Source organism: Typopeltis vanoorti, chromosome 24 (genome assembly GCF_054136105.1).
Source record: "Typopeltis vanoorti isolate ZY-2024b chromosome 24, IOZ_Tvanoo_1.0, whole genome shotgun sequence".
NCBI lineage: Eukaryota > Metazoa > Arthropoda > Arachnida > Uropygi > Thelyphonidae > Typopeltis > Typopeltis vanoorti.
The window spans coordinates 50,410,881-50,434,711 of NC_143572.1; the positions used below are offsets into that span (position 1 = coordinate 50,410,881).

The 23,831-nt window shown below is 35.6% G+C and overlaps 1 protein-coding gene across 1 annotated transcript in view; it reads left to right on the forward strand.

Annotated features, from left to right (window-relative positions):
• The window catches only part of LOC150093187 (uncharacterized), a 111,589-nt gene that overhangs the window by 41,596 nt on the left and 46,162 nt on the right, over window positions 1-23,831 (forward strand). Inside the window, exon 5 of the mRNA XM_090414180.1 lies at window positions 10,597-11,346. Coding sequence (XP_090270306.1) covers window positions 10,597-11,346 — 750 coding nt within the window. The remainder of the gene's footprint in view (window positions 1-10,596; window positions 11,347-23,831) is intronic.

A 23,831-nucleotide genomic window follows, 5' to 3' on the forward strand; every position in this document is an offset into this window, starting at 1 on the left:
CAGATATTTAGGACAAACCACAACTAGCTACATTTGTCTGCTTTTTATCTCACAACCTGGACGTCAAGGAAGAGCTATTGGACTTGATAACGTTGAAAGATACAACATGTGGCTCTGACATCAAAGAAGATCTCGATGTGCACATACAAAAGCTGGGTATTGTATGAAAAAATCATCAGTATTGCAACCAATAGTGCTCCAGCTATGAGGAGTAAAACTAAAGGGCTCATGGGGCTCCTTGAGAATGATGAATCATATCCTGCTTTCCTACCTGTACATTGCATTATTCACAGGGAACATCTAGTTGCCAAGTGTTTACAATTTGAACACATAATGGAAGTAGTTTTAAGAATTGTCAATTTTATTCATTCAAGTGCTAAAACATACCGACAATTCAAAAGCTTTCCCGATGAGTTGAATTGTGACGAGATTACTGATGATGTATCATGGTTTGCTTAGTAAGGTGGCTCGCAGTTAGCAATGTATTAAACAATTTTTTTTGTTAAACCCAATCAAACAGTTTCTTTGAGAGAAGGAGAAATTTTTCCTTCATTTCGAAGACACTCAGTGATTGTTAGACCTGGTATTTTTCACCAATGTTTGCCAGCATCTACAGATATGAAACGTTTCATTTCAAGGGAAAGAAAAACAAATAACCGATCTCACACAGACCATGTTAAGCTTCCAAAGCAAACTGCAACTTTCCAAAGAGACTTGGGAAAATAAAACTTGCAATCACTTAGTTTGTTGGAAGAAAATACTGACAAATTCACCAGGAGTGGAATTAGAAACGAGATCTTATGTTAGCAAATTAAATGACTTGGGCGAAGAATTCAACAACCGATTTTGCGACCTTCGAGAACTTAAGCCAACATTCACTTTTTTTGGAAAATCCTTTCCTTGCAAATGTGCTTGATCACGATTGTCCTATTTCAAAACTAATTGTGATGGATGTCGCAGCTGCAGAACTGCTTCTGGAAGTTCAAGAGAATGAAGGACTGAAGCTAGTGAAGTAAAGCAGATGTTCCGTAATTGAGTTTTGGAAGCAAGTTCTGGACCAACGGTATCCAACACTTAATCAATGTGCTAGAAAACTGATCTCCAGTTTTGGGACCACGTACTCCTGTGATATAGATCTGTTTTAAATTATGAACATTTGAACAAGCTTGTAAGAACTGCTTTGACTAATTACACACCTAATTGTAAGGAGCTTACTAAGAAAATGGATAACTCTGTTTTTCTCTCTCTCTTCTCTCTTTTTTTTTTATTTTGTCACTCTTTTTTATTGTCTCCTCTTCTCTTTTTGTTTATTTTTTCCTGGTAGAGCATGAAAAGCCACATTGTGGCCCTCCCTGGCCTATAGACATAATAAGTTTTGCAAATTTGCATTTACGATTGTTTTAACTTTATAGTTTATAAAACTAAAAGTATTGCACTTTATATCTAGAATGGTGATATCGTGTAATGATCTTTCCATTTTCCTCTAAGTAATCCTCTTAGTCAAAGCCCATATTTTACTTCCATATGTCATGACCAGAAGTATACAACAGCCAAATATTTTTCAAAGGCTATCCAACCAAGTTGAATTCTATGTATAATTTCTTCTTTACAGTCATCCTCTACTGTGATCTTCAGTCCTAGGTAAACATAGGAGGTTACTATATCAATTTCCTGGTGTCCATTTGTATTGGCTTTTTGGTAATGTATTTACTATACATTGTTTTGTTTTGTCTTTATTTATATTTAATCCTTTCTTTTTTACTTTCTGCATTCAATTCAGTGATCATTTGTTGAAGTTTTTCTGCAGAGTTTCCTAAAAGAACAATATCATCAGCAAATCATAGGTAATTTAGTTTTTTCCCATTTACCATAATTCTTCTATTTTTCCAATCCAGGTTTTTAAATATTTTTCTAGGGCTGCTGTAAATAAATTAGGTGAAATGGCATCTCCCTGTCTAACTCCCTTTTTTATAGGAAATTTCATATCTGTTCCTGAATTTAAAGATGCAGTCGAATTTTTATGTATGCAACTAAGTATATCAATGTAAGTTTTTTTTCATTTCCTTGTTTTTTAAGGGCTTCTAAATTTTAATAGCTAATGTTGAATTGAAATTAATAAACTTACTCAAATGTCTTTGAGTAAGTTTATTAAGTAAGTTAGTTATTTGAGTAAAAACCCTTAGGTCTGGAATTCAATTTATGAATGCCAGACTTAAGGGGTTTTGGTATTCATTTGTCTTACCATATATATGATTAATGGTGTTTAATTTTTTCTGAATCTTGTTTGTTCTGGAGGTTGGGCGAAAATCTAATCTGTTTTGTATTCTGTTGCTAATGATTTTGTAAAAATTCTGTATATTGTTAAAAGGAGACTGATAGGGTGGTAATTTGTAATGTCTTCTCTGTCTTCCTTTGTTTCAACCATTTGATATTCTCTTCTGTCTTAGGCATGATGTATAAATTTTACTTAATATAGTCATGACTGGTACACTACCTACTTTCAGAACTTTTATTGATAACTCATCTTCACCTGGTTCAATATGCAGTGCTAACCATTGCATATTGAACTTCTTCTATTAAAATATCAGAGCATATTTCTTCCTCTTTCATTTGGGATATTACATTTTTGTTTTCATATTGGTTTAGGTCTTGGCATAAAAGGATTCCATTACAACTTAAGATTTGTTCTTTGTCTTTAATTAATATTTCATTTTGATCTTTAAGGGTCATTAGCACATTCGCTGCCATGCTCCTCGGGCATAGTTTGTTACTTTGTTACCGCACGGCAAGCACTTTCGCTTCTTCAAGGTCAGTATGAGTAATCTCGTAAGCGGCGGTAATCGACATACGAGTATATCGTAGTTGGCTTGTGAGGCTCATATACCAACTATGAGTATACACATGTTCGCTGCTACGCTCCGCAAGCAAGCACTTTCACTTCTTCAAAGTCAGTAAGAGTAATCTTGTAGCCAGTGGTAATTGACCTATGAGTATACTCGTAGTTGGCAGCGAACGTGCTAATTTATTTTGTCCTATGAACAACTCTTCTTATTCCTTTTAGACTCATATTATTTTCTATTGTAATTCTAATTCTCCTTGTTCTGAAGTTTCTAATTTCTTGTGTCATCCTTTTTCTTATTGTTTTACATAGCTCCAAGAATTCCATTCTGCTTCTCATGTCTAGATCTCTTTTCATTTCTGAAATCAAAATTATGAAATTATGGTTTCATCACACAATTTTCTTTCATCTTTCTTTGGGTAAGAGATTTATGAATGCATTATTTAGTAGGGTCTCAGTTATTATTTGATAGTTTTTATCCAGTTCTTCATTCCTATCACTATTATAAAACTCTTTTTCTATCTCTTTCTGGAAGAGTTCTTTGTTTTTTTCCAGATTTGGTAAATTAATAGAGAGCCTTTTAATTTTGATCAGTTTCTGTCTTTCCCATCTTTTGTTGATCGCAATTTTTGATCTCATTAATCTGTGGTCACTCACTGTATTGAAACTATTTTTTTGCATCTGTATCTTGGACAATATATTTTATGTTGGTTAAAATGGCTATGATGGCAAACGATTCGATGTGTAGGCTATGTAGAAGGAATGGGTGTGAGTTTTTGGATATGTGGAGTGAGTTTGAGGGAAGATTGGATTTGTATAAGAGGGATGGCCTACACCTGAATGCGTTTGGTATCAGGAGTCTAGAAAAACTAATAACTGGTATGAGACCTAACACAGAGAGTCAGGGAAACTAAATTATAAAGGGAGGAATGGTGTGAATGTGAGTGTAAGAGCGACAATGTTATATAATTCTGTTAATGATGGGAATGGGCTTTGTCATGGAAATGTTGACGAGGCGAGAACAATTTCAGGTTTGTGTTCATCCGGTTCGGACCCATCATATGTGTGCAAAGATGTCTACATGTGTAAGGCATTACAGAAGAATAGAGATCTGCAAGTTGTTCAACTGTGTCAGGCAGACTGCAAACAAGAGTATACAAAAGAACATTCAGGTAGATCATTGTCTGTACACGAACAACAAAGAAATGATATTCCTGAACAGACTGATTTAGAAGGACCATCCATTTTGCTCTGTGAAGTTGAAAATGCCATCAGAAAACTAAAACCACATAAAGCTGCAGGAATAGATAACATCTTGGCAGAATGGTTGAGGGCTCTCGATGAAGGAGGACTGAAATTTCTAACAAAATTATGCAATAAAATATGCGAGACTGGATTTCTACCTAAAGATATTAATCACTCAATTTCATTCCAATTCCCAAAAAAAACAAAAACTACAAGATGTGAAGAGTTTAGGACAATCAGCCTCATCAGTCAAGTATCAAAAGTCCTCCTATACGTTATTCTTGAAAGAAATAAAAGAAAAATAAACATAGAAATAAATGATATACAAAGTGGCTTCAAGGAAAATGTGGGTACAAGAGAAGGTATTTTCAACATCAGAACCATCATAGAAAGATATCTAGAAAAACAAAAAGATGTGTACCTCTGCTTCATAGATTACAAAAAGGCATTCGACAATGTCCAACATGAACAATTAATTGAAATCCTTTCAAAAATAGGCATGGATTGAAAAGACATTAGGCTATTAACTAATCTTTACTGGAAACAGACTGCATCTTTGAGAATAAATAGAGAGACCTCAAAAGAATTCCCAGTTCAGAAAGGTGTGAGACAAGGCTGTGTCTTTTCTCTGATTCTCTTTAACCTGTACACAGAAGAAATATTTAATAAAATTAGTAACCTCAGAGGAATCACTGTAGGGGCAGAAATATTAATAACCTAAGATATGCAGATGACACAGTTCTTCTAGCTGAAAACAAATATGACCTCAAAAACTCTTATAGATGAAACCCTCAAGTATAGCGAACAGTATGGCCTCAGTTTCAACTTTAAAAAGACAAAAATCATGATAATTTCAAGAGAAAAGAAAATGTCAAAAATATGCATCAATATAAAAGGAAATAAATTAGAACAGGTGGAAAAATACATATACCTCGGACACTTGATCACAGAGAATGGCAGGACAGAAGATGAAATTAGAAAAGGGATTGAAATTGCAAGGTCAACTTTCAACAGTATGAAAAATCTACTAACATCTAGAGAATTAAATCTGAAAACAAGACTAAGAATCTCCAAATGCTACATATGGTCTACATTATTATATGGAGTAGACATGAACACTCTCCAATCTGAGTGTGAAAAAACTGGAGGCCTTTGAAATGTGGATGCTGCGAAGAATTATGAGAATATCATGGAAAAACAAAAAGACAAATGAAGCGGTACTAGAGATGGCAGGCATAAACAAGAGCCTGATGAAAGAAATTAAAAAGAGAAAAGTCAGATTTTTGGACATATTCTGAGACATAACTGCCTACAAAGGACACTTCTCGAAGGAACTGTTGAGGGAAAGAGGGAGACAAAGACTGGAGTGGATGAAAAATATAGAAGACTGGACCTATCTCTCATATGAGGAATGCAGCAGAGAAGCGCAGAATAGGACATGGTGGAGACACATGGTAGTCAATCTTCTGGAGGGAGAAGACACCTAGGACATGAATGCTAGGAGTATCAGAAACAAAGGGGAGTGTTTGTTGCTTCAGTCAATATGTTGCGACCTCATATTGTAGGTATTAATGAGACCTGGCTATCAGAATCAGACCTACTAACTAGTAGCGAGTGTCATGGGTACAGTATTTTTAGGAAGGATAAGATAGGAGAGAAGAGGGTGTGCTGCTAATGATATCAGATGACTTAAATCTAGTTAGAGTTGAGACCTATGATTATAGTAATACTACTAACAATATTTCATGTGGCAGTGAGTTTGAAGCCATCTGGTGTGAGGTGGAATCTAACAAGACAAATTACATATCGACAGCGCATGGAAAGTATTTAAACAATACTTAAATGATGCGATATCAGAATGTGTCCCAAGAGTTCAAAGAATAAATAGAGTAGGAGTCAAATGGATGTATAATCTTATTAAGCAAGAGATTTGTAAGAAAAGGACGATGTGGATGGAATACCGTTTGCATAAGGATGACTTCCGTTATTAACGTTATAAGTAGCGGGCTAGAATAGTCACAACTGTTGTACAGAAAGCAAAGTCTGAGTATGAAAAGAAACTGGCTCTGCATGCTAAAGACAACCCACAAGAATTCTATCGATATGCTGCAAGTAAAAGAAAGAATGAATATGAAAGAATAACTCTTCTAAATCCAAATGGCATGAGGGTTACAGATACAGAAGTGGTTATTTAATTAATGAGGGCCCATTTCGTTAAAAGCTATCAACCTGGTGAACGCAACATTGAGATCACTGTTACCTCTTCACTAGATGAAGAAACGCAGGTGTGTGAGGCTGAGGTATTACAGCTGTTGCACAAATTGAATAAGAATTCAGCAATAGGGACTGATGGAATATCAGCACGTGTGCTAAAAGAGTGTTCAGCTGAATTGGCCATTCCTTTGATCAGGAAGTTTAATATGAGTCTCAGAATGAGACTCATATTAAAGGAAGATTCCACAGGAATGGAAGGAATGTATGGTAATTCCATTGCTTAAGGGTGGTGCAAAGACCGATGTATCTAACTATTGACCAATTAGTATCTCAGGATACTAATTGGTCAATAGTGGTGGTGAAGATTTTGGAAAAATTGGTTAGGGCCTGCATTCAGAAATGGGTTGACAGTGAATCTCTACTTTGCAATGAACAACATGGTTTACTAAGGGAAGGTCATGTTTTAGCAACTTGCTCACATTCTATAACAATGTTACCATTAAACTAGACAAAGGGAATGATGCCCATGATGCTTTTGAATTTTGCTAAGGCTTTTGACAGAATACAGCATGGAAGACTGTTGCATAAATTGGAGAAAATGCGTTTGGGTTATACAATATTAGCATGGATAAGAGGATGGCTGACTGACAGATATCAAAAAGTGGTACACGTGGGATCTGAGTCTACAAGGTTTAAGGTAACAAGTGGTGTACCACAAGGATCAGTGCTTGGTCCACTGTTATTCAATCTGTACATTAATGATATTGGGAAGGATTTGACAAGTGACATACAGTTATTTGCTGATGATGCAAAGATAGGTAGGGTAATCAGGAATGCTGCTGATATGTAGTCTTTGCAGAATGATTTGAATAGGCTGGAATTGTGGGCATGGGAAAATGGGTGTCAGTTCAATGTCAGTAAATGTAGTCATTCACTTCAGCATAATTAGATATCCAATGTCGTATTATATTGGTGGGATTAGGCTAGAAGAAACTGATGAAGCTAGGGATCTTGGAGTGTTAATAGATAGGAAGTTAAAGTTCAGGGGGCCATGTGACAAAGATTGCAAATACAACTCAACAGATAATTGCAATGCTGAAACGAACGTTCACATGCAAAGTTAAGGATGTTGCCTCTTTACAAGGCCTTGATAAGACCTCATTTGGACTATTGTGCACAGGTGTGGTCTCCTGGTTTCGTGATTCTGATATATTGGAGAGAGTACAAAGGATAGTGTTAAAAATGATATCAGGATTGTGGAATACTGAATATGAAGACAGATTGAGAATTTGTAGACTGCAGAGACTAGCAAACAGGAGAAAGAGGGGTGATATGATTGAGACTTACAAACTTCTGAAAGGGTCATACAGGATTTCATTTGATGGAATTTTTCAATTTATGGAGGGTGAAGAAAGGACTTGGAAGCTGAGAATGAAGGATATGAGGGCTAGATTTTTCTCTCGGAGGGTGGTGCATGGTTGGAATGGATTGCCTTGGGATGTTGTGAGTGCAAGCAGTATGAATGAATTCAAGAATAAATATGATAGCTGGTGTGTGTAGTATGTGGCCTCCCTTGATGAGTTCCCTGGAGGTCTCTCTTAATAATAATAATAAAATATAATCTATTTCATTACACACCTCTCCTTTTGGATTTCATTATGTGCAAAAGAATATGACGAGGTCAAGAGGAAAGCTCTTCAAAATGCTACAGTTATATGGTGTAAATGGGACACCATATTTAAGTTGTAAGTTAGCAGTTAGACTTGAAAGAGGTACAGGAAGATGGTTTGATATTAAATCAGGTATGTGACAAGGGTGCATATTATCTCCACTGTTATTCGTTATCTATATGGATCACATTATGAAAGAAAGTGGTATTAAATTCGAAATCAAAATTGACTATGTTAATCTTAGCTCTTTACTTTATGCAGATGATGTTATACCTCTGAATAAATCCAATACAAGTCTGTAAGATTCTCTGAGTAACTAGAACAACTGTTGTAATAAATTTGGTATGAAAATTAGCAATAAAAGGATAATGAAAATAGGCAGAAACATTGAAAACATTAACTGTATCCTGGATGGTGAACCTATAGAACAAGCAAAAAAAAAAAAAAAAACAGCTATTTAGATACAATTTTTAGTGAAGATGGTAAATTAAATATGGAAATAGACAACAGAATTAGTAAAGCTGGTATGGTAGGAAGTCAGCTGAATAAATTTATATCAAACAAGAAAGAAAGAAATTAGTCAAAACACTAAATTAGCTGTATACAAGACCGTGTTCAAGTCAATTTTAACTTATGGTTCTGAGAGCTGGGTTAGAAATAAAACACTTGATCAAAAACTGAAGACTTCAGATATGAGAACAGATGCCATTAATGGAACTATCAGACTAAAAATGAGGATATTAGGAAAGAACTTGTCATTGTTAGCATTCACAAATGTGTTAACAGAACTATGGTCTGGTTGTGTTAACATATCAGATGGTATGATCACTCAGACAGAATGGGAGAGGAAAGATTAGCAAAATTAGCATTCTTAGCTAGGTTGGCAGGGAAAAGACCTAGATCAAGATGTAGGTGGATTGATAGTAAAAAATGCTTTAATAAACAGAAATATAAGATCTGATAATGTTGATGTCTTGACAGATAACAGATTAATTTGGAGGAAAATTGTTCATCAGAAGTTAGTAATGGTGTAACTTTTTCATATAGTACTATCATAATTTTCCTGTATACCCCATGGGGATACATATCAGGAATTTGTGATGACCTTTGAACCTGTATTATTTTATGATGTGAATTGTTTTGGCTTATAAAAAAAATGGGCTCAAGTAAATTAGTTAATCTTTAAAAGCTGTTAAAATAAAATTTAAAGAAAGCATTATTTGAATAACAAGCAAAAAATACTTTGGAAATTTTCCATGGGTTTGGCTGAAAGCCATTGGCTTGATTCACAAACTGCAAAAGTAAAGATCAGACACAGATTTTCTTCATTATTCCTGGAAAATGGCATAATGAAGAAAAATACCTTCTGGAGAGTAACTCATTATTCATTACTTTTTTTTTTAATATTCAATGTGTAATATAACCAGGGAAAAAATCATGATTAAGAAGTTAAAGAAAAAACGTAACTACATTTTCCTCACTTTTACTAAACTTCTGGATCTCTAGGTACCTCAGTAAAGGTCGAAACCAGTCTGGGTCATGGCCCTTCCCATAATGCATAGTATTATACACATCTGAAAGGGTGTGTGCTTTGCATTATGGGATAAGGCAATTGATGTGAAGTCGTTAATAGCGTCTGTATACAAGTAGTCCAGTTGTGAAGATACTTCATGCACAAACTTTGTTTGCTTACACTTGGAAAAAGGATTAAACTAAGAATATAATTTCTTGGCATCTTTAATTTATGATTCTTAAGTATGTTGAATTATCCAATAGCAAATCAACTTGGTTTTATTGTATAATTTCAAGACAGACTTTTGCTTGATTCTTGCTGAATCCATCACAGTTAAAGTATGGACAGGAAATCCTAATGATCAAAAAATTTGACTGATGACCAACCTTTTGCAGTTTTTATATGGTCATTTCTAGCCATATAAAACTATATAAAAATTAATCAGTTAATCTAGAAAATACATAGTACAATATTTTTATATTATGTATTCGTTTTAAAATTATTGTACTTTGTTGGTAGGCTTTTGTGGATATTCTTTATTTTAAATACTTTTTAAGTTTTAATAAATCTTAAATATACCTTTTTAAATGTAATAATGATGCTTGAAGTTCTTAAGTGCATTTTTATTTACTAAAATAAAAAGTGCATTTTTATTTTGAAAGTTTTATTTTGCATAGAGCTAGCTTAGCACTAAGGTTTTATTCTAACTTGCTGTTTTAGCTGCCTGCTGCTGCAATGGATCTTTCTCTTCTCCTTTATTTTTTTTATTTCTTTGTGATTTATGCTTGATAAAAACTTTGCTAGATTTAGATATCTGATAATTTTAGCTTCATGCATTAGATTCTTGCTAGCATATTTATTATGAAGAACAGCATGTTTTTTGATTCATTAATTGAGCATATTTTTTGTTGTGTTGAGGGCAAAGAAAACCGCTTTTGCAGAATGCTGTTAAATCTTTTGTTTTGACTTACTTTGCTAATTATGTAAATATTAAGTACTTCAGCACTTAGTATAATTCTAACACAGTTTAACATGACTTGTATAAATTTTATACCAGAGATGGAGCTCTCTTTTTCTTTATCTTTGCATCTTCCTTTTCTTGCACTTCGTGCTAGCATTGTCACCACAGTCATCACAGTCCCACCACCAGAGGAAAGCCTATACACCTCCGGCTGGCTGGACATCATTTGATGATGAACTTGATCCTCTCTTCTCTACTGCTCCTCCTCCTCCTTCCCAAAAATATTCCTCACACAAGCCCCCTCCCAGACTGGACTCTCATGGCCAGTTACAATCGAACAGCAGCAGCAGCACAGCTATACCCCGTCCTCTCAGTCTTCCCACATTTACCCCTACCAATCCCTTTACTTCTCCTCTCAACCCACCAGAAACATCGACACCATCCTCCCAGTGGCCATCATTTCCAGTTGCAACTAGCACCACTAATTCCATAGTTTCATCTGCCCAGTGTGGAATATTCACTACCATCACCACTTCAACTTCAGCCTGCAGCACATCTTCCATGACATCAACAGATACGTTATTTGGTCAAGCTTTCAGCCCACCAAGTGTGACATCAGTATGCCAGTCCAGTAGTGCACCAACTCTGACAATGAATGCAGCATTCAGTCCCCCAACAGTTAAACAGCAAGGTGCTCCTCCTTCGGCTGACCGCTATGCTGCACTGGCCCATTTGGACACTCTGTTTCATCACCATGATGAACCTCCAGAATCATCTACACATAATTGGTTTCCAGCAGCCACCACCACCACCACCTCCACCACCACAGCAACACTTGTTGCTTCAACAGTAACATCTCCTCCTGTTTTTGGAAGTTCTGTTTCTGCTACATCTAATGTAACAGGTAATTTATTTAGTTTTTTGTATTTTAAATATAAAATATTTTTACTCACATAAAATCCCAAGTAAAAATGATATTAGTTATAGTGTAGAGGCAGTATATCATTTTTGTTGCTCTTTAACTTAATGGGTAACTGTTTTTTCTAATGATAGTAGTTGAACAAATGTCCCTGTCTAAGAGATATTCACAGTTATTTAGCATTTCCTGAATGAATGGAAATATATGTCAGCTATCTTATTTACAGAATGATAGTTCCTTTTTTGCTCTTTTTGATGTTATTCTAAACAATTTAATTTAATGCCATTATAAAAAGTAGAAGTCCTTGATGAATTTACTAATTATATTAATAAAGCAAAAGATGCTAATAAACATAGTATCGGTAAGTCATCCTCTAATATCTGTCACCCCCTTCCTCCCTCCTTCATTATTATAATTGCCACTTCTGAGCTAAAGGCTGGATCTTCCACTAAGTATCCCTGCAATGATATTTTTGTAGTAGTTTGAAATCCCCCATCACTAGATGATGTGTTTGAAACTGCCATCATTAGAAAATGTATGTTTATGACAAACTTACTCTGGCTAATAGAGCAGATACATGACAAGAATTTCCTCCTGATTTGATTCAACCTTGTTTAAAATAAAAGCCTTAACTTCTGTCTCAGACAGATATAGTTTGATTACACTGTGTAGATGTGTTCTCCATTTGGCCCTGAGGCTCTTAACAACCTGCATACCAGGATCCAGTTCACTTTAGAAAAACCAAAAAAAAAAAAAAAAAACAGTCTCCTCTTCCTAAATACCTTGATTAAATGCCACCTGATGTATCCTTAGAATTCTCAGTTTACAGAAAACCCACACACAAATAACATTTGCCAACAGTCATCCCATCCCCAACAGTATTGGATTGTTAAAACTCTGTACAACAGGATGAAATTCACTAAGTTTAATAATGCTCGCACTACTGAGCTTGAACACCTTCACAACACCTTAGCCAATGGCTACAACTCCCACCAAATCCAAAAAATATTAAAACCCAAAACCATACTCCTCCTCTTTTTCTCCATCCCAAACAAAACACCAAATCTATCACCATCCCATATATGAGGCACATCTGAAAAACTAGCAAAATTTCTAAAACAATACAACCTTGTAACTGCTTGCAGATGATATAAAAAACTGGCATCCCTTCTGCTCTCCCTAAGACCTGCCATGTTTTTTCTACCAGGTACCATGCAATTATAAGCTTTCTTACTATGACCAGACAGGCAGGGCAGCCAACATAAGAACTGCATATCCGGTTTCGCTACTATGGCCAACCAAAGGCTTGTTAACCACACCTTGGACATCCACCACAGGGTATGATGGAAAAAGACCACCTGACTTCGCAGGAGTAAATTTAAATATGAAAGACTTTTCCTGAAATCTGCCTCAGTCATAATTAACTACCCCAGTCTTAACAAATTTGGTTGCATGAAACTGCTTCAAATCTGGGAAACACTCATCCTTAGAACTTCAGCCCAACAACCATGAACACCCATCCTAACCCACTAGGAGACACTATTTAGGACTTTAGGCTTACCTTTGTTACTCTGCTTGTTCCCTAATGATGGAAATTTGGCTTTCCAAAATATTGGAAATATTAAGTCATTCTAATTAATATATGGTGTACATTGTAATTTGCTTAAATGATGTTATGAACAACCGGTGTATAAGCCTTACTACCAGAAGGTTATAGTTCCCTTGTATAAGAATTTTATCAGGCCACATGTTGACTACTGTGTCTAAATCTGATCACCAGGTTTTCTAGATATATTGAAAAGGATTCAGAGGCAATTTACTGAAGTGGTTTCTGGAACATTAGATATGAAGAAATGTTGAGGAAATACGAGGGGGGATACCCAAAAATAACTGGAATTATTTTTTTAAGAAAAATTTATTACATTTTATAATACCATATTCTAGTCTCCTTCAAAGTACTCTCCATGTGAATCAATGCACTTGCCCCAACGTTTTTTCTGTTGCTGGAAACAGTTCTGGAACTGTTCAGCTGGAATACTGTTTATGGCCTCCAGTGACATTTCTTTCACTTTGTCCACATCAACAAATCGCTGCCCTTTCATGGTTTTCTTTATCCATGGGAATAAAAAAAAAAAAAAAGTCACATAGAGAGAGATCGGACGGGTAGGAAGAGCAGGGAACAACGACCATGCTGTTTTTTGTCAAGAATTGTTGACAGACAAGGTCATGTGGGTTGGGGCATTGTCATGGTGCAGCAATCAATCTCTGCTACTCCGCATTTCTGGCCATTTTCATCATACACTATCATGCAGCCTTCTCAAAACGTTGAGATAAAAATGCTGGTTCACTGTCTGCCATCACAAAATCGGCAAACTTGCTTGTAACAAAAAAAAAAAAAAAAAAAAGCAGCCAGAACAACGAACTACTTCACATATGATGACGCCACTTGCCAGACTGGCACAGAAAACTTCACACTCACGATACCTAGCAGCAGCATCATTCATAAATAGAAAATGTGCAAGCACCAAGTTCAGATTCCGGTAATTTTGAGTACCCTCTCATATAATTTGCCAAGCCTTGTGGATAAGAGGGGAGATGTGATTTAAACAAACAAGTTGGAAAGGGGTTAATGTGGAAGAAATTTTTTATAGAACATAAGAGTAAGAGGATATCCCTAGCTGTATGTGTATATGGGGGAGAGCAGGACAGTCAAGGGCTTCATGCAATAGAATGCATTCTGTGAGAGCAGAAACAGTGAATGAATGAACATTATAATGCTAATGAGTGATGTTGATATTATGACCTTTCATATATGTAGAAAGTTTTTTCACTTGGTTACAAATTAAATTAAATCTTGCCAAGAAATTGTATTCTTGTTAGAAGTTTTTCCACTTGGTTTAATCTTTTATCCAAGTGTAAGCAACTCCAGTCCTGAAAATAGTACAGGTGCAAATTTGTTTGCTTACACTTGGATAAAGGATTAAACCAAGTATATAATTTCTGGGAATCTTTAATTTATAGTATAACCAAGTGGAAAAACTTCCAACAACTATCTCTAATCCAGAGTATTTTAGTAATAAGGTGGGACACCTTTTGGCAACTCATATATGAAAATATGACTTCTGATTTTACATTGAACTGAAGAGATCTTAGCTTTTGGCAAGATAAGTACTTTGGTTTTCTTTAGTTCGTTTTTCACTTTGATTTTATTTTACTGGTCCTAGTTGTGGTTTCACTTCCACTAGCACTGGTCTTTATTAAAATAAATATTAACATTGCTGGTAGTGCAGTTAATATCTGCATTATGGGATTACTTTTAGCGGTATCACGGCTGCCATTTTATAGTAGCTCAAATAAAGCATTTGCTGGTGGTGTAGAATTATTTCTGTATCAAGGGATTATTTTATCCTCAGTCTTACGACTGAAAGGATTTTTTTCTTATAATCAAATGCAGAGATTAGTCTTTTTTGCCACTTGAGATAATGGTACCAATACCTCCAAGGGTGCAAACTCTAGGAATTGAAATTCCCAGATGTGAAGAAGCGAGATGGGTAACTAAGGTTTTAAAAGAGATAATCGGCGCAAACAAGATTTATTCTTTTACCCTTTACTGGGAGGAAAATATTTGATTGCAGTTAAAGATGGGGAAATGAGGGACAAACTATTACAGGGTTTTACTTTTGAGAGCAGCACAGTTATTCCTGTAATGGTCGGGAGCCACGTAAAAACAGTAAAAATCAAAAGATTTCTGATGGAATATATAGAAAACAGTAATGAAATTCTTATACAGACATTTTCGAAATATGGTAAGATTAGTAATATACGAAAGGGTTTATCAAGTGAAGATCCAAATTGGTTTTCTGGTGATGTTACTTTCACAATGGATATGAAGACGCCCATACCAAATTTTGTCAACATCGGAACAATCCAAGTTATGGTAAACTATCTCGGAGTACAACAGCAATGCCTGCATTCTGGTTCATATGATCACTTGGGTAGTAACTGCCCCAAATCTAAATGTTTCAACTGCATGGAAATCGGGCATATCGCTAATCAATACCTCAAACCAGAAATACGAAAGTTCTGAACACTGCGTTAACACCTGTCCTTTTAGAACTTTCACAGAAAGAGTGGGAGCAATTAGAACACCATATATATCAGAGAGGCATAATGAAGTGTTCCTGGATCTTCAGTCTAGTAAAGAAGGCACTTTTAAACAAACTGCACTTGGTAAAATCACAAAATGTTTGCAACCAAATCAGCTAGAAATTAGCCCTAAAACTCAAGATCTGCAGAAGCAACTTTCCCAGTCAAATACTGATGGAACATCAGTTGAAATTACCAATAATGAACCTAATGTAACAACTGAACAGGTACAAAATGAAATGCAAAAACACGCAACTGTTCTACAAGGAGAAACTGGAAAAGAAACAGAAAAGGAAGTAAGACAACTGAAAGAACTTAATACACAGACAAGATCATCAAAAAGGAAAGATGAATTAATAAAAAAATTGAAGATAAACAAAAAAAATTTAAAAAAGGAACTACATCTAAAAGAAAAAGAAGTAATAAAAAATGTAAAGATGGAGAAGGCTGTATATCAAATGAAAACTCTTCAGGCTCAGAAGCGTTTATGGATTATGAAGAACTAACTCATGCTAATAAAGAGAAAGCAAGAGATACAATTAAAGAAAATATAATAAAGTTTACTGATTCAAAGTTTTCTCAGTACAGTTATGACCTACATGAAAAGAAAATAACCAACTTTCAAATCAAGGACGATAGGTATGAAATTGAAATAATAGAAAGCAACTGGAAAAAACTGGAAAACAGTTTACAAGAAGCAGGTTACATAATTGCTCCTTCACAGATTGAAGACCTCATCAGGTTCATCCAAAATTCAGAAGTTAAAGACTTACCAGTGACACTTCAATAATCATGGCATTCCCTTTCTGCATTGCCTCATTAAATGTACGAGGATTCCACAGGCAAATTAAACAAGAAACTATATGGAAATTTATGCTACGCCATAATATCAGATTTCTGTTTCTCCAAGAAACATACTTTTGCAGATATAAAGATATAAAAAGTTTAACAGATAGATATCCACTTCTTTCTTATTGGAGCTTTGGAAGATTTAACAGGGCTGGAGTAGTTCTTATTCTTGCCCCCCCCCTCCTTGGGTCATTCTGCAATATTCAAAAGGATGCAGAAGGGAGAATCTTGACAATAGATTGGAAATACTGTAAATGTGTAATAAGGTTTATAAATATTTATGCTCCATCCAATGAAACAGTTAGACGAAAATTCTTCCAGGAATTGGAGCCATATTTATATGGTGCCCACTACATTATAACAGCTGGAGACTGGAATTGTATTAAAAACCCCACATTAGACAAAATAGGAGGACACCCCAGGAGTGGAAAAGTGGGATATGCACAGTTAAAAACATGTCTTGATAATGCTCAGCTAGTAGACATATGGAGGATTCATAATCCTAATCTCCAGGCATACATGTATATGAATCAAGGTATTGGCACTCGTATTGATCGCATTTATATCTCTTCTTCCCTTATAAATAGAATAATTCAGAAAAACATCTTGACATCAACATGTCAGATCATAAACCAGTTCAACTGCATGGAAAAAGTAGAGATCTCTTCTGGACCATAGAGACTTCCACCAAATTTTCCGTTAATCTTTACAACTAAATTCCAGACCCTCTGTTCAAATTGGAATAATGTTACCTGGAATTGGAATATGTGGTTAAAATTCAAAGAAACAGTAAAGCAGAATATGATGGAATGGGGAAAGGAACAGGCTTTCCTCGAAAGGAAAAAGTTGAAAGACCTGTATAAAGAGAGAAGCTGGTTCGTAACAAACGAATGCAATGGTATAGAATGTAGCAACATCATTCAGAACATAACATAGAGATAGAACTGGAAAGGCAGAAACAAGTAGAAGAAAGAAATTTTAAGATAAGAATACAGCAGCACTTAGCAGATAGCCCTTCAGCTGCATTCTTCAACAGACAATTCACAACATTTCGCAAAGAAAGGACTATCACTCAAATCTGCGCTGATGGAGAAGACATGTCCACCACTCAAGACATCCTTGACCCCTTTCAAAAATACTACAAAAATCAGTTTGAAGACAATAGTACTACTGTTGGAAATTATAACTCTTGGAACATTAATGCTTTCCTGTTCATATCCAAGATGGGCTTGACAGACCCATTACAGCATCTGAAGTCATCACAGCCTATAAAGAATGCCAAACAAGAAAATCACCAGGACTTGATGGTCTAGGAATAGAACTTTATCGCGAGGCCTGGAATTTTATACTTCCCATTCTAGTTACACTATTTAATTCCCTTCTCTCATCAGGACACATACCAAGTGAATTCATAGCAAGCCATACTGTTCTCATTCCTAAACCTAATGGAGATCACACCTTAATCAGCAGCTCGAGACCTATTTCTCTATCTAATACTGACTACAAGATATATTTCTGCATTATCAATAACAAGCTTAAAGTGGGAATGAGATACATAATTAAAAGCACACAAGTGTATGGAGTACCAGGTTGAACAGTAGAATTTAATCTATTTCTGCTACGTGATCTAATCTGCTTAGTTAACACGAAAAAGCAGTTGATGGCAGTGCTATCAGTAGACCTTACTCAAGCATTTGATAATGTCTGGCATCCCTTTCTATTCTACATCCTCCAGCAAATTGGTGTAGGTAAAAAGCTGCTATCTGTTATCAAAGGAACCTATGCCAATTCAACTACCTGCCTCCTAGTTAATGGATTCCTGTCAGACCCTGTTAAAATTCAAAAAGTTGTCGAGCAAGGTTGCCCTTTCAGTCCACTGCTCTTTGCATTGGTTCTTGAACCTTTCTTACAGGAAGTCAACAATACACATGCTGTGCAAGGAATAACAGTTCCTTCAACTATAAAGGAAAATAAGGTATTAGCATGTGCGGATGATGTAGTGGGAACTTTGAAAATATATGTATTTTTTTTGGTATTTTGGAAAAATTCAGCAAAAGCAGTGGATTAATTATTAATGCAGACAAGACAAAATTAAAAGTTTATGGAAAGTGGGATCTTGAAGGCATTCCTTTTGGACTAACCCCTAAGAGAGAACCGCTCGCTATACTTGGAATTCCCTTTAGGAAGACCAAGATATAGGTGGATTGATACGGTACAAAGTGCCTTAGACGATAGAAATATAAGATCCAATAATGTTGGAGTCTTGACAAGTAACAGACCGATTTGGAGGAAAATTGTAGATAGGAAGTTAGTAATGATGTAATTTTTTTCATTTAGTACTATCATATCCTGTACACCCCCTTGAGGGTACATGGCAGGAATTTGATGATGACGAACTTATATACAAAAACCTTGAAATGTTAGAAGACTGGAAAATAGGGCCACTCTCCTTTTCTTCTAAAGCCATAGTACTCAAAACCATAATCTTCCCTGCTCAGTTGTACATAATAAATTACAGACATCACAGAAGCTGAAGAAAAGCAATTATATAGTAAGCCTCTGCAATTTTTTTTGGTCCAGCCGATACCAAGAAGTTAAAAAGGAATTTCTTCAACCATCAAAGAAGCATGGAGGATTTGGACTTCCAGTCTTAAAATTCTGCTATCTAAGCAATACAGCTTCTAAAATCCATAAAATATTGCAGACTGAATCGCACATGTGCAGACCTTCTCCGTTACTGCTTGGGTTTTCATCTTCCCCTCTTTGGAATTAATGATTATACAGGTCCAAAAGCTGAGATTGTTCCTGAATACTACAACACTCTGTACTTAACTCTAAGACTGCTAAAACACTCTGAAATTGACATTCTTTCCATTAAAAAAAAAAGTAAAATTTGGCACAAAGAAATCTTTAATCTTTTTTGCCATGAAGTTCCACAGTTAGGTACGGACAACAATATTTTGTTTCATAACTTGAAGTTCCACGGGTACCCTAACAGGAGAGATCTTGCTTGGAGAATTACATATGGCCGTCTTCCAGTCAATACCATCAAATGGAGATACTTTAACATTGGAGATCCAATCTGTGACATCTGTTACCAAATGGAAACAGTGGAACATGCATTCTACAGTTGTCCTCTTGCCCTGCATATTTGGAACAGATTATGTAATGTATTGGGCATTCCATTACTTACAACAGAACAAGTTCTTTTTTTACAATACCCACCACCTCTCAGCAATGGGAAGAGAATTTTGATTTTTATAATTAATGAATTAAAATCCATTTATGGAAGGTTAGAAAGAAACATGGATTTGAAAACCAAATACTTTATAATATTGTATTGTGGAAATTTTATTGTTCAGTCAGATGATTTTTGCATTTAGAAAGAAGCATTCTAGGAGATATCAAATTTATGATTAGATGCTGTAGACTACCCACATTAGGCAATATTCACCAGAGGGGGGATAAAATTCTGTCTATTCTTGCTATGAGAGGTTTTTTAAATAGTTCCATCCTTTTAATTCGATGTGGTCTTATAGTCAGTTGCAGGGATGACTGGAGAGCAACCCCAAGCAGAGAAGGCCAACTGAAGGCAGTTAACTCAGATGGAGGCTAACCACATGGGTATTTGTCATCTTTGCACTTTAGTTTCAATTGGTCTTTTGGTTGTTCATCTATATGAGATTGGTGAAAAGGAAAACTGATAGCCTTTGGCTATATGATGATATAAAAGAGCTGAGGCCTTTTCTCTCTCTCTCATGCTATCTATCTGTCTTTCTTTCTCCTAATACTATCAGGCTCTCTTGCACCCCCTATACTAACTACTCTAGACCTATGATGAGCAACCCTTTACTTTTTTGTCTCAATAAAGGTTGAAACCGGTCTGAGTAGTGACCCTTCCCATAATACATAGTATTATACACCCTTAAGGATATGTGCTTTGCATTATGGGATACTAAGGCAAGTGAAGTCATAAGCTTGTATGTACGAGTTGCCCCAGTCCTGAAAATAATTCAGGCTTTACACTTGGATAAAGGATTAAACCAAGTACAGTTTACACCCCGAGTTATGTAATATGCAACTTATGTAAATTCGCAGTTATGTAATAAATCTACTAGCATGAATGAACACGTTTGCAGCTTTGCGCAGGTGCATCTTTGACAGCCTTATTGCAGTACAGTAGTAGATGCCTCGCGCAGTTAGCTCAGTCACTTGTTATCACTACTAGTTTTGTTGTTTTTTTTATCCTTAAACTGGAATGCAAACACAAAACAGAATGAGCTGGTAATAAATCGAAAAAACAAAGGTCTGCAATTACTTTAAGGATAAAAAATTTGTTGAAAATATGTTGAAAAAATTGGTTGAAAATAATTTGTATGTATAAAGGTGGGAAAATTCTATCAACAATAGCTCGGGAAATAAATCTACCTATTTCGACAGTGAATACAATAGTGAAGGATAAAGTTCGCATTCTTGAAAGCACAAAACGTGCGGTAGCATTGAGGGGCACAATTATTACCAAGAAGAGGCTATGCCTGATATCAGAGATGGAGAAATTGTTGTTTCACTGGATCGATGATCTGACACACAAGCAGATACCAATAAGTTTACTGATTATCCAGAAGAAGGCTTATATAAGGATTTAAAAGAGCAGGTTGGCATCACAGATGCAGAAAGTACATTTAAAGCTAGTGCTGGATGGTTCAAATGATTCAAGAAACGTACAAATCTGCACAGCATCAAAATCAAGGGTGAGGCAGCAAGTGTAAATTACTTGAAGAGGATGCCAACACAGACATTTATTGCAAAAGAGGAAAAATCTATGTCTGGATTCAAGGTCGCAAAAGATTGGATCACTGTTATGATTGGCAGCAACATTTCTAGGGGACTTAAAACTTGAACCTGCTTACAGTGTACCATTTCCAGAGACCGTGCGCCTTTAAGAACATTGACGCAAGTATGCTGCCCATAATCTGGAAATCCAGTCTCCAAACAGCACACATGTAACACATGTCTTGGTGGTTCAATAACTACTTCGTTCACCAGGTGAAGGAATATTGTGCCAAGAAACAAATCCTGTTTAAAGTGCTTCTCCTCCTAGACAATGTCCCTGGTCACCTAGAAGATTTGGATGACACTTTCATCCTGACATAAAAGTTGTTTACCTTCCTCCTAGACTACCTCGCTATTGCAGCCTATGAATCAAGGCGTTATTGCGACCTTTAAAGCCTACTATCTGCAGTATACATTTTCCCAAGCAATCAAAGCCATTGATAGTGGTAAGGGCATGTGATTTCTGGAAGAACTATAATATCCTTAACGCTATCAAAAACAACGGGGTGGCTTGGGATGAAATCAAGCAGAATGCTGTGTGGAAGAAACTCTGCCCGGAAATGGTCCATAATTTTAAGCATTTCACAGAAGGAGAGCAAAAAATGACTGATATGGGTGCTGAGTTGATACATGTCTCCATCACCTGCTGTAATTCTTGTTCCAGCTCTAATTGCTGTGCAACTGGCACAGCAATTAGAGCTGGAAGTGGATAATGGTGACATTAATGAGCTTCTTTTGAGTCACGATGAAGAGCTTACTAATGATGACCTTATTCAGTTGGAAGCATTCAGAAATTCTGAAGAAAATACTAAGCCGATTGAATTGCCAGGCAGAAATTTACAACGAAGGGACTAGCCGAGGTTTTTAACTTGATAGTAGCAAAATTAGAATCAATGTATCCGAACACTGAGCGGTTCGAATCCATTCTATTCTGATATATCTAGCTACAAGGCCATCTACGAGGACAAGAAGCGTGTGACCACACAATCTACCCTAGACATGTTTTTGAGATGCCTTTCACAACAAAGTCAAGATGACAACTCTGACTACCTTCAACATCGAAAGGGGTAAAACTTCCCGCAGAACAGCCAAATTTGCCATCACAAGAAATTTTTTTATTTGAAAAGTGAATATTTCAGTTTGTTTTTATATTCTTTTATATGTGTACTTTTCATACTTTCATATTTACGGTATGTATATTATTCGAATACAATTGATAAATTTTTTTTAATCACCCCAAAAATGAAAAATATTAAAAATCGAAAATATCTAATTAATGGCAAAAAAATTAATGTAAGACAGCAGAATGAGTAACCATTGAACATTTTATTGTATGTAATTTACAAATTCGACTTGTTTAAAATTCGAGTTACATAAAGGTTTATGGAATGCATTACTAACGTAACTCAGGGTCTAACTGTATATAATTTCTTGGTATCTTTAATTTAAATTATATTCTTGTTAATCCTTTATCCAAATGTAAGCAACGTTTGTTTGTGAAATATTTTCACAACTAGGCTACTTGAATATAGAGGCAGATTACTTCACATCGGTTGTTTTAGTATCCCATAATGCAAAGCACATATCCTTTCAAACAAGTATAATGCTATGCATTATATGGGAAGGGTCACTACTCAGACTGGTTTTATTGTTTAAGAGATATGAATGCTATTTATTTGAGGACATATTTCAGAACATATTTATTTGAGGACATATTTCAGCCTGAATATTACAAGAAATAAGTAATACTATTTATCATCATCATCATCAAATTCCTGCCATGTACCCTCAAGGGGTGTAGAGGATATGATAGTACTACATGAAAAAAATTACATCATTACTAACTTCCTATCTACAATTTTCCTCCAAATCAGTCTGTTACATGTCAAGACTCCGACATTATCAGAACTTATATTTCTATCGTCTAAGGCACTTTGTACCATATCAATCCACCTATATCTTGGTCTTCCTCTGGGTCGTTTTGCTGCCAACCTGACAGAGAACACTTGTTTTGCTAATCTTTCTTCACCCATTCTGTTTAAATGACCATACCACTTGAGATTAGCTCTGCTAACGCATTCCTGGATGCTGACAATGTCAACATCCAGGAATGTCGGAACACTAAATTAGTTGCATATACAGCTAATTTAGTGTTACAACTAATTTCTCTCTTATTCCATATGAATTTATTCAATTGACTTCCCACAATACCAGCTTTGTTGATTCTGTTGTCTATTTCTATATTTAATTTACCATCTTCACTAAAAATCGTGCCTAAGTAGCTGAAATGTTTTACTTGTTCCACAGGTTCTCCATTCACAACACAGTTGACATTTTCAATGATTCTGCCTATTTTCATTGTCTTTTCTTTTTATTGCTGACCTTCATACCATATACAGGGTGTTCGGGATAAATTTGACAGTTTCGTAAGGAAAAAGAAAATCTTCTTTCTATCTATTAAATTTAATGAATTGACAAAAAAACATTACAGGCAGAGTTAATTACAATACTATCAACAAGATTTACTCAAAATAACCACCATTAGCATCGATCACAGCTTCAATTCTGCTTCGGAACCTCGAACAAGCTGATGCTACAGTCTCCCTGGGAAGGGCCGCAAAAACTGTTTTAATTTTATCCAT